General features: G+C 39.3%; 1 protein-coding gene across 3 annotated transcripts in view; it reads right to left on the minus strand.

Moving 5' to 3' along the window:
• LOC134620840 (neural cell adhesion molecule 2-like) overlaps positions 1 to 16,849 on the minus strand; it is a 381,750-nt gene that overhangs the window by 12,198 nt on the left and 352,703 nt on the right. For 2 of the 3 annotated variants that reach the window (XM_063467152.1, XM_063467150.1), the window contains one exon: positions 2,797 to 3,004. In XM_063467152.1, coding sequence (XP_063323222.1) covers positions 2,797 to 3,004 — 208 coding nt within the window. The remainder of the gene's footprint in view (positions 1 to 2,796; positions 3,005 to 16,849) is intronic. The other variant, XM_063467151.1, reaches the window with a different exon arrangement.

Raw genomic sequence — 16,849 nt, forward strand, 5'->3', positions numbered from 1 at the left:
TCAAAGGAGTTATGGCCATCTTTACTGCCAGTTATGAAACCAATCTCTCTGCAGAGACACCGACTGCAACAGGACAACAATCAAAAGTGCTCATACAACCAGAAAGTTTCTAACAAGTACGGTAGAATCTCTGAGGTACTGTCAGATGGACTCAAGTACCTCCTTCATCAACACTATGAATTAGTCATTCGAAATGTGTTCTTTTGGCATAATTTTAAGCTTGCTGTTGATTAGCACCGTCAGTTTTGAATAGTTAGTTAATAACAATGTGCTGATCATAGATTGGTCCATGTTTAGAATTAGTAGCTTGGTTTATATGACAATTTCAACCACTTGCCTTTTAGCGATTCTGACTTCTCTGCTTGCTTCTACTAGATTTTTATGAACTGCAGCATTTCATATACATGTTAGTGTTGATCCATGTGTGTGGGTGTCATTTCCTGTGAAATCCGAAAATGTTGCCGGTAATTTGGAGCTATTTGTGATAACAAGAAGTCCTCCAACTAAGTTTGTTTGTGCCAACTTTTTGAAAAGACCCATGATAATGTCCCTGGCACCACACGGGGAGTGATTTCATTTCAAAATACCTCCAGTGTTTTGGAGTTCGAGCCTCATGTGTGACTATTTTTAAGCCTCGCTTTCAATTGCTGTTTGATGTCACCATAAAAAACTACAAGTACTTTTTGTTTTTTTCACATTCACACGATGACTGCAGGTCTCATACTGAAAAACTGAAATAGATGTAAAAATAAAAGGTTGCAGAAACAATCTGTGGGGTAGTTTTCCACAGCAGGACTAATTCAGATGATAAAACTCAACAATTAAAAGGGAACGCCCTGAATCCGAGTCACATTTAGCTGAATGTGTCTGAAGAGAAAACCACGAGATTCTGTGGTGACTGGGCATAATAATTCTATTTAATAAAATACTTTACACTATTACTATAAACACTATGGTTTAAGCCCTGAGCTTGATTAACACTCATACAAGCTTGTAATTACATTTACAGCAATATAAACTTTAGATTTATATGACCACTGATGCCTAAAAAATAGGAAATTTAGGATTCATCTTTTACTCAAAATTGAAATCTCAATTTTGTTGGTTTTAAAGACTCCTCTGTAGGTGGATTTACTTAAAAGATGAGTGTTTTTAAGTTTAATCGAGTCATTTGTGTTATTTTAATGAAAAAGCCATCGAGTTAACCTGAAAAGCAAGATAGTATTTTATTCATTGCAATAATGCAAATGATGTGATTGAAGTGACCTGAAATATTTCTTAGCAGTTAATTAACACAGTTGCATGAAGCCACTGACATTGACTTTTCTGAAGTAAATTAAAAAACAGACATAAAGAATTTTTGACTGCTCTTTCTATCGTGTTGGATTTTTCTCTTGATTTGTCTCATGAAAGTGAGATACTACACTGCTGAAGTATGCCTTTGACAACATAAATCCAGTGTTGCTATTGCTGCTCTATTTTAACAATCAGTCACTATGTACCTGTATATCACCTGGACCTATACTACCTTTACCTCTTAGGACTATTTTGTATCATCCTGCTGTACTGAATGTGACTGTGACACTAGTCACATGCACACATCAGACAGAGTGTAAAGTCTTGTGTGAGTTGCTGCTCGAGATTCCGTGTGCTGTCTGGGCAGGCAGGCAGGCAGCCCTCCAGTGTCGCGAGATTAGTGACTCAGCACAACTCAAACCCCTCCTCCTCCTTCTCCACCTCCACCACCTCCTCCTCACATGTGCCCTCTCTCTCCATCTCAGACACTGCTGGCACACTGACAGGCACGGCTGTGGCCAGTGACTAAGACTCTGTTTTTGCTATCTCACAGACACCGTGATGTAGCTAGCACCCTGCATAAAACAGTGGGACTACTTTTTTTTTTTTAAAAATCAGTTGTACCATGAATTTCACGGGGGTGGGCTTCTAAATTGCATGCTGTCTGATGAGGGGAAACAAAACAAAGAAAGTGGTTTTCAGAGACGCTTGTGGCGACACTCATGGACTATTAGCATGCATATAGCATGAAATAAAGGCGGGTACACGCACACACACACACACACACACACACACACACACACACAAGGCTGAAAACAAAGCGTGACAGCACAAAATGTACACGGTTGTACATGCATGTAACGAATGCACGCTCACATAACGCATGCAAATGGGATACTTAAAAGGTGAACTTGCTGCACATCATGTAAAAGGCACTGATGTAAGTGAATAAGACATAATCAAAGACATACTGTGGTTGAAAAGGTGGCTGGGCGGCTGTTGTAGGTGTACCTACAGTAAATGGTAAAAAGAAATCTCCTTTTCTCATTCAGACTAAATATATATATACGTATACATAAGAGGAATGAACATGGCATGAACAGCTAATGTTATTGTTCAGTGAGTCACTCGGGGACGAGATCCTTGAAAAAAACTGTTTTTTTCTCCTTTTTTGCCGTCCTTATTATTCATTTCTGAGAAATGCGAAGGCTTTTTTTGTTCTCTGTTTGACGTTTTCATACCAATTTCTCAAAATCTTTGTATTGACTTGTATTCACCCATTCAGGGCATTCAATTCATTACTGCGCAAAAATTATATAGCGAGAAGAAGAAGAAGAAGCATAACCCTCAGCCATAAAGATACACCCACAGCAGATGTTCCCTCTTCAGGCATGAGCTGGCAAAATTGATACTGTCACTACACAAAATCAAACGCTTGGATTGAAGTAGTCCAAGGTCTCAAAAAAGAACAATGCAAAGAAAACCAAAGGGGATACTCACAGATAGGCGGCCTTCCCCTCCTCGATTTCTTTGCCCTTGCCACTGGTGGCTGTTTTCTTGCTGCACAGGGTGCGCGTGATGCACATGAGCAGGCCGCAGTGACGCAGGAAGAAGCAGCTGACGTCCACTAGCACGAGGAGCAGCAGCAGCGCTCCCAGGCCGAGGCCCACCACCGCCCCCAGCCCCAGACCGCTGAACAGGGATTCTGCTAAGGCAGTGAAACACACAGGCAGACACACAGCACACACGCACACACACACACACACAGCAAGGACAAAACCACTGTTAGCAAATTTGGTTCGCTGACTTGTTCTCTAAGACATGTTCAGAGGTTAGGGTCAGATTGGGTGCAGGATCAGTGGAGCTGGAAGGGATTCATTGTCTCGCTCGTGTGTCTTCAGGCCGGACGCCCGCAGAGTCGAGGCTGGAGGTCAGCTTCCTCCCCGGGAAACTATAAAGCTGTACCAAACTTTTACTCCAAGGTCAATGAATTCCTCCAGAGCCAGTTGGATGGTTTCCAATACACAGATAAGTCCTAATCCACAATTCCTCAATGCGCACAATCCTCGGAGGAGGGTGGAATTATCTCGATTATTAGCGTGAATCCACCAAATCTCCTCCAAAACAAATCAATTCTTGCCTTATAAAGTTTCTTCTGTATATATATAGTTCATGGAATTAAAGTTTGAAAGATTTTAAATAATTGAGCAAAATTAGATTTATAGTGCTCCAAAATAGGTGGAAATGTAACAGTAGATTTGTGGCTTCATCTCCTCTTAGAATACACTAAATGCTTTGTAAAACTGAGCATTTAATTGGCAGAGAGGGCAAAAACAAAACAGTTCTTCTCGGCCATATTTGCCCTCAGGTCTTGCATCTACCTCCTGTATCATGTGCCAAATGTGAACATCACACAGGTGCAGAGGTTGGCGCACACGTTCAGCTCTGCACTGAAGCCCGAGTATGCGTTAAGCATCGACGCACTGATACTCTGGCCACTTCGTCCACTGGGTGCCTCTTATTTTATACCTCGCAGCACTAAACAGAATCACGTCGGGAATTAAATTAAGGGTTTTCAGTCCGGAGGTAAAATGCTGTCTCTCAGAGCGGTCAACACACTGCTCTTAAAAACACGCAGAGATCTCGGTTCAGTTGGGTACAAGCAGCGAGGCCTGCTTCCATTTGAAAGTAATACAAAAATGAAGGTAGTGCAGTAGAGACGCTCCCAGTGGGTCTCTCTGAATGGAGCTGTGGCCTTAAGTGATCCTGGGGTTGAGCAAACGGAGCATCCACTGCAGGATCAGCGCTGACAGCTGGAGGTCGGACCTTGCCAGAAGTAATCAGTGATGGAAGAGTGAGAATGAATGAACTTTTCTACTTAGGTACGCTCTCATCTGCGTGTTCAGTAGCCTGTAAGTAAAAAAGGGAGATCAGACAATAATGGGAAGGTGTAAGCACTCAGAGGCAGCTGAGTGGTGTAGTCTGGCACCTCCAATTTAAAAATAAAAAAATAAGTGAGCAAGGGGAAAATGCTGCAGGAGGCTTCGTTCGACTTCCTGCATTCTGACAAACCACAAAGTAAATGCGAACTGAACGCAGGAGGTGTAAGCCGCCTTCTACCTATATGTTATGTGTTTGATAGAAAGATGAATTTACACGCATGAACCATTTGGTTTTTCAAGGAAAACAAAAGGAGATGGTTTGATATCTCATTCTGGATGTTATCCAATTGAATCTGCGCTAAACTGTGTGGGGAACTATACACTGTTTGAAACCACAAAGCCTCAGGGTAATCAGTGTAAACAATTTCAAGGTCCAGATATCGCTCCTACAACAGTTTATCTTTGATAACAAGGATTTTTTTAAAAAAAAGGTCAAAACCTGCGAGGCAGAAAGCAAGATATCCTGAGTTTTAATCTCTTAAAAATACCAGATCATTTTCTTTCAACAATACAACTTAATAGCACGTTACACTTCATTCTCCAGAGTATTTACCTGCTTGCTAATTGATGAAGTAACAACCCTCCAATCTGCTGCTCTACTACGACATTTATTCGCTGCAACATGCTAAAGCTTGTTGAACCACCTTTAGCAGCAATAACTAGAAGTAATTGTTTTCTGTATGATTTGATGAGTCTCTCGTGTGGTTGTGGAGGAATTTTCGTCCACTCTTCTTTACAACGTTGCTTCACTTCATTGAGGTTTGCAAGGGTTTGATTATGTACAGCATTTCAATCGAGGTTGAGGTTTAAACTTTGGGCCATTGCAGCACAGTCATTCTATACTATTTTTCAGCCATTCTGTTGTAGATTTGCTTCTGTGGTTGAGTTTATTGTGCTGTTACATGACACAATTATGGCCAAGCTTTAGCTGTCGAACTGATGACCTCACATTGACTCTCCGTAAATCCATAAATCAACTGAAGGAATGGAAGGTGCCGAAGTCCTGCTGCTGCAAAAGCCCAAATGATCACCACCCCCCCCGACAGTAGGTATCAAACCTTCACCATGCTACGTTCTTTTTACAGAGAAGAACCTTTGTCACAGCAAATCTTCCAAATGAGCCAAACTTGCTCAGATTTTTCTAATTGTGCTGTCACAAACATTAACATTCAACATGCTAACTGAGACCTGTAGACTTTGAGATGCACCCTTGGGCTAGTCGCAGTTTTTCTGAGCATCGTATGGTCTGACCTTGGGGTGAACTCCTTGGAAGATCATGGTGGTGTTTTAACACAAACCTAAATGCTCCAGACCAGCAAATCTCAGCAAGGTGATCACACTAGCTGACAATCAGTTAATCAAGTGGATTTAATTAGCAGCAATTGTCTGCTGCTACACTCTTACTTATTATGGAAGCAGTGAAGGTAGAAAGAGTCCTGTGAAAACATTCTTTGTCACATGAGTTTAACACCTGTGAGGAAGTGTTGAAAGAATATGGACGGTTTTTAACTCTCAGCGGAGCTTCAGAGCTTGTTTGCTTTTAGCAATAAAGACGCATTTGGAACAGGAAATGAATAAGTGCTAATGGGCTGACAAGAAGGTGGAGAAGTCTGAAGCTGAACTTCATGTGTAATATCCGTGAAGTGGTCCTTCACAAGTATGATCTCCAAATATATAAAGGAAATAATTTGGAAAGAGGCATGTATTTAGGCATGCTCTGTTTTCGACACACTGTGGTTTACATGTTTGAGGATGCAGGAATCCTTATACTAGTGTCTTTTTGCACCATCCTAAAAAAAAACAGTGATACAGTCCCTTTCTCGCTGAAAATGCCTTTCGTTTAAAGCCGAGAGCGAGCACTTCAACCTCAGCTACTGTTTCAAATCCAGTGCAGTGGAGTATAGAGCCAAAACAACAACAAAAAATGTGTGAATTCCCAAATACTCCTGCACCGCACAGTGTCACGACCCAAATGACTCTTATGTCAGTGACTTTGTTCTTGACTTAGAGTGGAGACTGCAGACAGCGGATCCTGGCAGCGAGTCAAAGCACAGCGAGGCAGAGACAGAGAACCTTGTGGCAAAAGGAACTGTAATTAAAACTTTGCATTTTCGTGGAATCAGAGGGATTTGGGATTTGAAACTTGTCGACTGAATCAATATTTTCGCTGCACTGAGGGCTATGGTTTTATATCTCACCTTTTGAAAGTCTGTCTAGGTTCCACTGGCTTCTAAAGCCACAGATTGAGAAATGGTAAACAACACCTCTACAGCTCCCCGGAAGCATCCACATTTTCCAGAAAAGGCAGAAAATATCAGTCTGTTCTTTAAGCCATACTTAACTGTTTGTCATCATCACACAGCTGTAGCTTCAGGCTTTCAAAGCAGTCACTCTGTCACTGCCACAGTCTGCTCTGTGTCTTTAAGTTTTAGGTGCTCTCCCTTGATGATGGGCCATAGACATTATACAGTGTCTATGTCATTAATTATAAAACTCAAGGCACCTCTGAGCTACATGACCTTCACACCCGATCCATTTATTAACACTTTTATTCTGTCTTTTGTTAACAAATGGCTAAAAATGTCATTCTGAGAGTTTTTCATGTGTTGTACATTTACAGTAATCCCTAAGGTGTCATATTTAATACATAGAGTTTTGTGATTTTTTTTAAGTGGATAGAAAAAATGCCAGATGTAGCAAATATGATAGAAATAAAAAAAAAAAAAATACAAATATGAAACATAATATTTAAATATTAAAAGGCAATTATTACACAGTTTAGACTTTAAAGGGTTATCTAATGATACTAATATTCTCGCTGTCTTTACATAAATTAAAATGCGCACATTTGCTCCTAAATTAAAAACAACCAGACAGTTTTTTTTCTCCCCCCCAAGATTTGCCCAAGGGACTTCGAAGTGTCCGGATAAAGATTTTATTAAATTGTCTTTTTTTTTTCCTTTGGAAGGGATGCCAGCAAAAACTCTTGAGCCTAAAAGACTGAAATCCATAAATATCAGGCTTCCATCCGATAAGGAGTATTACACTAAAGTGCTTAGCAGCAGCTTGACAGTTTGAGGTTGGATTGATATGTTACATGCTTGTTTACTTGTAGCTGTTTCTCCAGCCATTTTATTCGATTTATTCCCAGGTTCTGAAGTGATTTAGGAAAAGAACACACACACACACACACACACGCAATAGGGCTGTTTCTGGATGAAGGTGCACCTCAGAATACTTTTATCAAAACTGAGATATCAGCTGTTCTTGTCAGCGTTAAGAGGCCTCAGTGTCTGCTGTATTTGACACCTCTATGGTGGTCCTAACATGCAAAACAAATCCAGATGAAATACAACAACAAAAAATGATAAAATACAATAAAATTAGAAAAACAAAACTACCCAACATGCATTAGAACTGTTCTGAATTTGCACACAAAATAAATGCACGTTTCAGGAATTAACGGTAACTTTGCATGGGCTATGTTGAGTCAGTGACTCTTACTATTTTAGCTCAACTAAATCATAATATATTTATTATATTATTAATAGACTGATATTTTTAAATAACATATTTTAAAACGTGACCAACTTATTTTGGACGACAGCCACAGAGCAATGTCTTCATATAAAGAACCCAAACGTGTACGTTAGACAATCGAATGATGGTGAAAGCATGCCTAAAAAAATAGAAGCTTCCATTAAAGTCAATGTAAAAGAAGGAGTAACAGAGCAGAAGAAAAAGACGTCACCACGCTGATATCAACAAGCACCTGATCTGTTAGCTCAGGAAGGTGATCAGCGCAATTACTGGAAGAACCTCCATTAGCGGGATTTTTGCCAAGAAATGGCAATGAAAGCGGTAAGATCAGGAACGCATTAAAGGGTATCAGTTTCATATCATATCATTCATATCTGTTATTCAATAAATGTTGCCAGTGCATTAGTCAATTTACAGATTCAAATGTTGTTTTCTAAGAAAGGCATTGTATTTAATGTGATTTTAATAGGCTCATCTTTGAGTTTAAATATGTGCGTTTGTATTTTCTAATACAGCGAGTACCGCCAGTGCATCATCACTGCTTTGTACATATGGTCTGAGGTAATTTAAATTAGTTTGCAAACAATGACCAAATTCGGTAAGACAACACTGACGAATTCTAGACTTGATTATGTGACACTATCAGTCATGGATTGGCCTCCCCAGAGCCCAGACCTCAACATTATTGAAGCAGTGTGGGATCATGTTGACAGAGAACAGAACAAAAGGCAGAAACAAAGAAGAGCTTTGAATGTCCTTCAAGAAGCCTGGAGAACGATTCCTGAAGACTACTTAAAGACATGACAAGAAAGCTGCCTAAGAGAGTTCAGACTGGGCTGAAGAATAAAGATGGTCACACCAAATAATGACTTTCAAGCTCATTAAAATTGTACAAACTCATTTTTCCCTTTATACATTTCTATGTATGTGTGCATACATTTGAATACATCACTGCACGTAAATCCCAAAACAGATCAGGAAAAAAAGGTGGCTCAAGACTTGCACAGTACTCTACTTTTAGAGCTACTTTCAAAGGTTCAAACTGTTGTTAAAGGAATCTGACTGGCATTTATATAATCTCATTCCTGCTCTTCAAAGTGCTTAAGATTACAGTTTACCCAAAGCCATATGGTTATATAGCCGTTTATTCAATATACTTAAAGTGCTTTATCTATTTCAGATCCACAGTCATTGCCAATTTAGTGTCACCAGTTAACCTAAAGCTACTTTCGGCTGCTCCTTTTTTCACAAGGTGTCACCACAGCGGGTACCCCACTTATTTGATTTGGCAGGTTTTTTTTTTACATCACACAACCGGAAAAGGATTTGGACATGCTTATTTATTTATTTTTTTGTGTGTGTATCTAAAGTACTCATCTTTCAATACAAGCGTTTACAATTATAACTACACTTTCAGGTTAGGGTAGTCAAGGACTCCGCTGTGGCTCTGTAAAAGTCTATCCATTTTTATGACAGAAAATTTTCAGCCTTCACCTTTACTGTATGAAACAGGTCAGATCTCTGCTTAAGAAATTTTTGAATTGCTTGATTTAAATATAACAAATGTGTGTCCACAAGGTACATCATGACAGCTGCCAGGATGCCTTCCAATAATATGACTAGAAGAGAAAAACATGCACATTACTGCTTACATGTGATCAACTACTATTTCCTGTTGTTTGATTTGTTGGTGATGCCCAGTTTTTACTAATGTGCAACAAATGCTCATCTGGTCACCTATAGTTGCCTTAGTTGATTTATAATCTCAGAGTAAAGAGAAGTAATGAGGTCATTTCTGTTGGCGGGTCTTTTAGGAAATAGAGGGCAGTGCTGCCTTCCTCTTGCACTGAGTGATCACCTGCACTCAAACTGATGCAACGGCAGCAGTGAAAACCATCCTCTGTAATAACCCACAGGTCAGAGTGATAAACTGCCTGCGGGGCTTTGAGGGCAGAAGTTGCACTATGCATGCAAATACCTCTTTGCTGGCTAAGAAAGGGAATTTTCATTGGATTTAAAGCTATTATTTATTCAAAGGCATGCTTCATTATCAAACGAACCAAAAATCTTCCATGCTTTATGTCTGAGTCACGTACCAAGTTATCTACTTGGATAACAAAAAAGGTTTTTTCAACACAGAACTGCCTCTGATCTTCTTTGAACTTTTTACAGTGCCAATAAACAGGCAGTGACGGGACTTTTCACTAGTAGAAATGCTTATCATCTGTGATGCTGGCATCTCTTCTGGCACATGTTTCCCACAATTTAGACATCAAGAAAAGGTGTCTGAAAGCTATCGTTTGCGCTTGCCTTTTTGTATTTGGATATAATACTCCAACTGAAAGCTCCCATAATCAACTTTTGTGCCTTCTCTTCACTATGGTGTTCAAAAATCAGGTGCACTATGATGCACAGGACATATATCCAACATCATTCACTATGCAGAGAGAGGGAGAGAGTCTATCTTTACTGCTGTGTCTATGGTTATATTTTCACTTTCTGTATCTGCAAATGAGGCCATGCTGCAGCATCACGGTGCTTTCTCTCTCCAACTTGAGGTCTGCCTAATAGAAACACAGACAGGCAGTCCAACACTCATGTGCTTGGCGCAGTCATCACTTCTGTATTTTGGACTGAGGATGGCAACAAATTTGACTTTGTCTTGAAAATTACAATCTGGCTGTGGGCAGACCAGCACAGAGACATGGAGATACTTTTGGCTAACAGTTCCTTAAGGGTGTTTGTTGATGTCAAAAAACAAATGGTGGCTAATTTTGTGTTGTCACATTTTTATTTTGCTGTTAATTTCCAGTATTGGCTGACGTATTATCATTTTTCCAACCTTGTATCTTCAATCCATCCATGACTCAGACATAAATTCAAAGCATTGCAATAATTACTATGTTCCATTTTGTCCAACATTTTTCTTTCTCAACTACAGTTTGAATGAAGTCTTTTTTTGGTCTACAGACGAGGACAGAGTTATTAGTCCCTCGTACAAAAATTTTGTATTTTAAAAGCGTGTTTCTTAAGTGCTGTTAAACAGAGCAAGGGATTTTTAACACAGCTTTTTCAAGTAAACTAAAACCACCTTTTCTTTCAAAATCTTCTCATATTCTCCTTTCTTCATTATTCCTTCCAACATGATGACGTTCCCATTTCCAGATGCACCAAAGCAGCGTAACTAAATAATAATATTTCCAAGACTGTGTTTCATTGTGGGGCCTGCAGTGTTCTTTGGGTTATATTTCTCTCCCTTCTTTCTCCAAACATAAGCAGGATCTCTGTGGCCAAATAGCTCTAGTTTCATCTCATCTGACCAAAGGATGCAGGTCTGGTATGCATACTCTTTCTCCAGGTTGTCTTTAATATACTCAAGTCTGGACTGAAGGTGTCTCTTCTACAGACTATTTCTTAGTCTTCAACCTCTCAGTCCATTCCTGAAGATGAGCAGGGCTCTAGTGATAGTCTTCTTTGAGACTACAATTCCCAACTTGGCTAAATCCTTCACTACTGTCTTGACATTTGTTCTGGGGTTTTTGGTAGGAATGTTCCAGACGATTAATTTCTTACTCGACTAAATGGGGGAAAAAAATATTGGCTGACCCCAAAATAAAATGTGACAGCACAAAATTAGCCACCATTTGTTTTTCGACATTAACAAACACCCTTAAGGCACTGTTAACCAAAAGTTTCTCCACATTAAGTTAAATCTCAAAACTTTTTATTGGAAAATGTCAAAAACTAATAACAAAGACATTTTAAACCATTTATCACTTTAAAAAAAAATAAGGAATCATACTGTTTAAATGTGCCTCACCTCGCAACGTGCATTATAAACAGTGCAAGTTATACTCCAGAAAGGCAATATAAAAGAAAAACAATTGAAACAAACCGATGTTTAATGTAAAATGAGAACATGTTACTACAAAAGACACTCATGTATTACTAACGTGACAAGTTAACATCTGAAAAACTAATAAACACTGAAAAGTGTGGTGCGTTGTGCCGTGCATTATGAATGATGCACATTGTTTGAAATTTCATGACAGCCACTAAAATAAAAGTTCAAATGTAAAATAACAAAACAATAGATCATCCTGCCGTTTTCTTAAGGTTATCTGAAGTCAGGTTGCGGGGGCATTAGTATTAAAGACCAGACCTCCCGCTTGCCACGTCCTCCAGCTTATCCGGGGAAACATTGAGTCTTTCCAAGGCCACCCTATAGAGGTAATCTCCCCAGCATGTCCCAGGTCTACGTCAGGCCTCCTCGTGGTATAGTAGGACATGCCCAGCTAGAACACCTTAGCCATGATGCAACAGCCTTAGCTGTCTCCTTTTGATGTGGAGGTGTAGCGGCTCTACTCTGAACCCCTCCTGAATGACTGAAATCCTCACCCTATTGCTAAGGGAGACCACTGTATCTGCAATCTCATTCTAATAGTGTTAACAAAAAGACCAGGCCTCCATTAACAGATTAGTGGCGTTTCTCAAAAACAATGCGCCATCTGGTGGGAGATAGCTGCATAACATTTAAGACACAATTTATCGTCATTGGGCATCAATTAAAACTTTTACAATTACATTAAAAGACTAGTAAGTCTGGTCCCGACCAGTGACAACAGTGACCATTAGGCTGCTAGTCGTGCATATCCCTAGTTTTTAGACACATCTCTTACTAGTCTTCTGTCCAGTGTCTTTGGAATCATCCTACCAGGCTTGTTATTATACTGTGTGTAAATTGGAAGATAACTCACACTGTTAGCTTGATCTTACAAGCTTTGAGCATTACAAAGTTAAAGCACATCATTTCACAGTAGTGGTTTGTGCTATGGCTCTGTTCAAAGGGTCAACATTTCAGAGGGTTGATAATGCTGACCCTGAACATTTTTGCCTGTTATTGTATGCAAATAGAAATAATTTATGCTTTCTAAAGAGACCAGCATGTGAATTACTCCCATATGTAAGATCTGAGTTCCAAATTGATGCTTAAATGGCTCAAGATATGTTCATATCTGCATAGATGCCACTTTATATGTTAAAGTAAGGAATTCTTTTTATCTTGCAGCTACCTGGCAAAATTTAGCAACACATTTTCCCCAAAGCATTTGTGTAAAAAAACAAATTTGTGTTTTTTAAGACTGAAGTTTTCAAAAACTTTCGACTTCTGGACACCCAGTGCTCATTAATTCTTATTTCTCTGCTCTATTAACTAGTTTACTGACTTCTTCCGATTACTTGTTGATATATAGGCCCATTAGTACCATTCGGTGGCTAGACATCCAGCTGTTTGCGTGGCACCTGAAGCCATTCATACACATCTTTGACAATACAAACTCATTAGGTCTGACCAGTGATTGACTGTCTCTAGATGGGATCTATGAGAAAGTGACTCAATTAATGATGACCAAACAGGCAATCATTGATTAAGAAGGTAGCAGGCGTTAATCTGCGCCGTGATAAACATCATCATTTGCAGAGGGGAGCAAGTCTTCCACCTAAGTGCTCACTTTGCGACGTGACGAGGAGTGGATAAGGGGAGTTTTTCTGAGGACATCCTCAAAAAACTCAACATTATAATTAAATCCTCTCTAGTTCGCGACAGATGGATGGGTTCTTGTTTTCCGTCCATTTCCAAGGAGGAAGCAGATCAGCCCTGATGCGATTCAAGTGCACTCAAGTGCCAGCGTAAAGGAAATGAAAAACCATGGGAAATTACTCTTAAGTTAGAAGAATATGGCATCCTTAACAATCAACCTCAAAAGACTTCAAAGAAATTCAGCTTCCTTTTCTGTAATTGCTGCTGTCTGGGGTTACGGCTTTTTAAGGAGTAATTCAAGTGTCTGTACCTTGATCTTTGCAGTTACAATTCAAAGTTTAAACTCTGCTTAAGCACAGTTTCTTATGCATGAACAAAAGTTTAAAAGCCAAAAGGTTACAATGCCATTTAACCCCCGAGTGTTGAACGTCCTACAAGACCCTACCTTGCGTGCTGAATCTTGCTGTACTTCACCACCAACAGTCACTTCCTGCTTTTGTTGTTGGTTAACAATGTATTGGCTTCTTTTTCATTGTTTTTCCTCTCTTCACTTTGTCCTTCTGTCTCAGCTTCGGTATCTAAGTAGTATTTCAACACTGCAGTGTTGATTCATGACTGTTCCCTCACAGTTCATCCCGACTCCCCAAGTCCACAAGATCATTCTTGACTCGAATCTAGAGTTGGGATATTGCCCCTACAAGCTGGTTGCAATCAGGCATCATTTCTGAAAATACTTCTATATTTTTTCTGCCAAAAGGGCCTTCAGAAACTTAACTTTGTCAATATCAAGTGTTTTTTTTTTCTCCCAACAGAATCTGTCCTAAGAAGGTGTTTGGAGCTGAGACTCAATATCCTTGAAATGTTCAAAAGGATCTTTAAAAAAATTAATTAATTAATAACTGACATCAAGGACAATACATGCAGATTTAAGTGTTTGGAGATGGAGATGGTTTCTTTAACCAAGTACTTTTTACCATATTGAAAGCCAAATGTTTTAGTGACACACTGGAAATGGTGCCACAACAGACATTAATCTCACAACTCAAGTGGATTCAGAGAAACCCAACATTCATACATGCATATATAGTCTTATTATCTGTGCCTGCCCATTGATCAAATGCAGATTAAAAGCAAACGTGGCTAACGTGTCCAAACTTGGTTCAGCCTGTCTGTGATTAACAATGTCAAAACTGTGACTGTAGGGTAAAAATATATAATATGTTGAAATTTGGGAATCTTGGATGATTTAAAAAGGGTTTTCCCAAAAGCCTCTTTGCAGATCAACTCCATGTTGCTGCACCTTTTATCCATTTCCCAAGAAAATATAAAGAAATAACTTGTGGTTAAAGACTTTTGCACAGTATTTCAGAATGCAATTGAATGCCACTGCACTTTAGTGATTAAAAGGGCTAGTCTGTGCATATTTATTTATTTGCATGCCTATTCTCTCCTTCAGTGATCTATAGTAATGCGCCATTATAACTGACACTGATACACTAGAGAGTGCACTCACAGAAAGGTTTTATGTCAATAGCTGGTCGTTTTGCACACTGCCACATCCAGAGCAGAGGGATGTCCACCCAGATCTGACTTTGTTATAGTTAATGTGAAGCGACATCAGTCCTTCTGGACAGTTCTGAATTTAAATGTAAAGTCTTTGTATGTATAAGAATTTCGTCATTGTTGCTACGCGCACACAAATGTACACCTATGGGAACTACAAATCCCAGTTTAATCCCTGGTCACGGGCAAAACAAAGATCAGACAGTCTTCAAACACCATAAGCCATCTGTGTGAGCCATTGTTCCTGCTCGCTTTCCTTTGCAGTAGCTGACATCAATTTTGTCTGATGTTAAAAGTGCTCCCTCGGAAACGCAATCTTTTGATCTCGACAGGATTATCTTTGTTCCATGAATAAATGAGCAAGTAAACACGTAAACGCCACCATTGATCTCCTATTATATTGGCCTTCTATACCCCAGTAAGTATTACAATCCGTATATTGACTGTGGTGTATTTTACACAAGGCAAACAAATGTAGGTCTTGGATTAAAGCTTTTACAATTAAAATCCCTGCGGGTCAGCTTTGCTTGTACGTCTCTAGATGTCTGACAGTTTTGTCAACTTCAGTCTGAATTTTCAGCTTTAATCTGACAATTTTTCCAGCCACACATTCAGCAGCAGATGCAGTTTTTATTTTGGAGTGGCAGTTTCAGAGCAACAGTACTTCAACTGATTATACCGAATGAAGCAATCCATTTTCATATGGAGAAAAACTGAGCAAGGACTTCAGAGACTGCAGTCAGTAAACATAATGTAAATGATGCTTTATTATAAGGCTCCTTTTAATCTCACAAATAGATATTGGGAAGTGTATCAGCTGGTTCAGTATCAGCAGTAACAGCAACTGTTTGCGTTGAGAAAGTTGCATTTTTACACACTAAATGATTGAACAATAGTTTTCTTCATTACACTGCTTGGCTTTCATTTTGAAAATTGATGAAAGACTTGATTTATGTAATGGGCAGCTATAAAAGTAGTCATTTCCCATTTTGATTTGCTGGCAACACTTCCAGGAAGAAGTTTCATTTGAGCTCCACGGGGGAGGAGAGAGTGCTGCCTAGATTATTTCTTCAAGTGCTTTGATGAGATTATTACGCACAAAATCTATGATGCCTGTTACTATCAAAGCTTTTTATGGCACATGACTGGAAAGAGAATAAAGCGAAAGCCAGGAAAGAAATGCGGCAGCCACAACAAAGCTTAACACAGGCAGTGTCAGACTATATCAGGCCGCAGGGGCAAACTCGGGCATCATCGTGTCATATTTTTTTCTCTTTTATGTAAGCGAGAGTACAGCGATCGGTGCCAGGTGGAATTACTGTAAAAGCCTATGTGACTTTAGTCGCTTTCCACACAAAACAAATAAAAACAACGCCTTCTGTTAGAAAAGGTTTTCTTTTTTTATAGTCCTATGTGTCAATCTGGTGTACTCCGAGGTTACAATGAACATGCATAAAATAAAACAACAAACTGCTGCTTTTACTCTTATATTGGCCCTTGGTTGTTTGATATGGACCACTGCATGAGGCACTGATGACATGATGCATTATGGGACTTTTTTAGTGTCATCAAAGTTTATTGCTTATCATGTCTACACGAATGAATGAAATTATTATTATAAATATTACTCACAGTAAGTAATAACAGTCATGTTCATTTATTTCCACAAGCATGAACCTAATTAAAATGATTTTGTGTTAGTCCGTGTGTAACCTTGGCGACTGCTAACGCTTGTGTCATTTAAAATCATTGCAGTACAGACTCAGATCACAGAATAAACAAATAACCAAAAGATTTTTCTAATGTTTACTGTTTATTTAGTTTCCATTCTTTATTTTGTAGGCCTGTGACTAACGTTGGAGGCTTTGTGTTATCTGGGAACACATACTGGTGGAGTCCCATCTGTTGTCACTTGCCTTGCAGTCATCAGTGTAATTCTGATTGATTCAGTAGCTTGCAGAACCACCTT

This window comes from Pelmatolapia mariae, linkage group LG23 (assembly GCF_036321145.2).
Source record: "Pelmatolapia mariae isolate MD_Pm_ZW linkage group LG23, Pm_UMD_F_2, whole genome shotgun sequence".
Taxonomy (NCBI): Eukaryota; Metazoa; Chordata; class Actinopteri; order Cichliformes; family Cichlidae; genus Pelmatolapia; species Pelmatolapia mariae.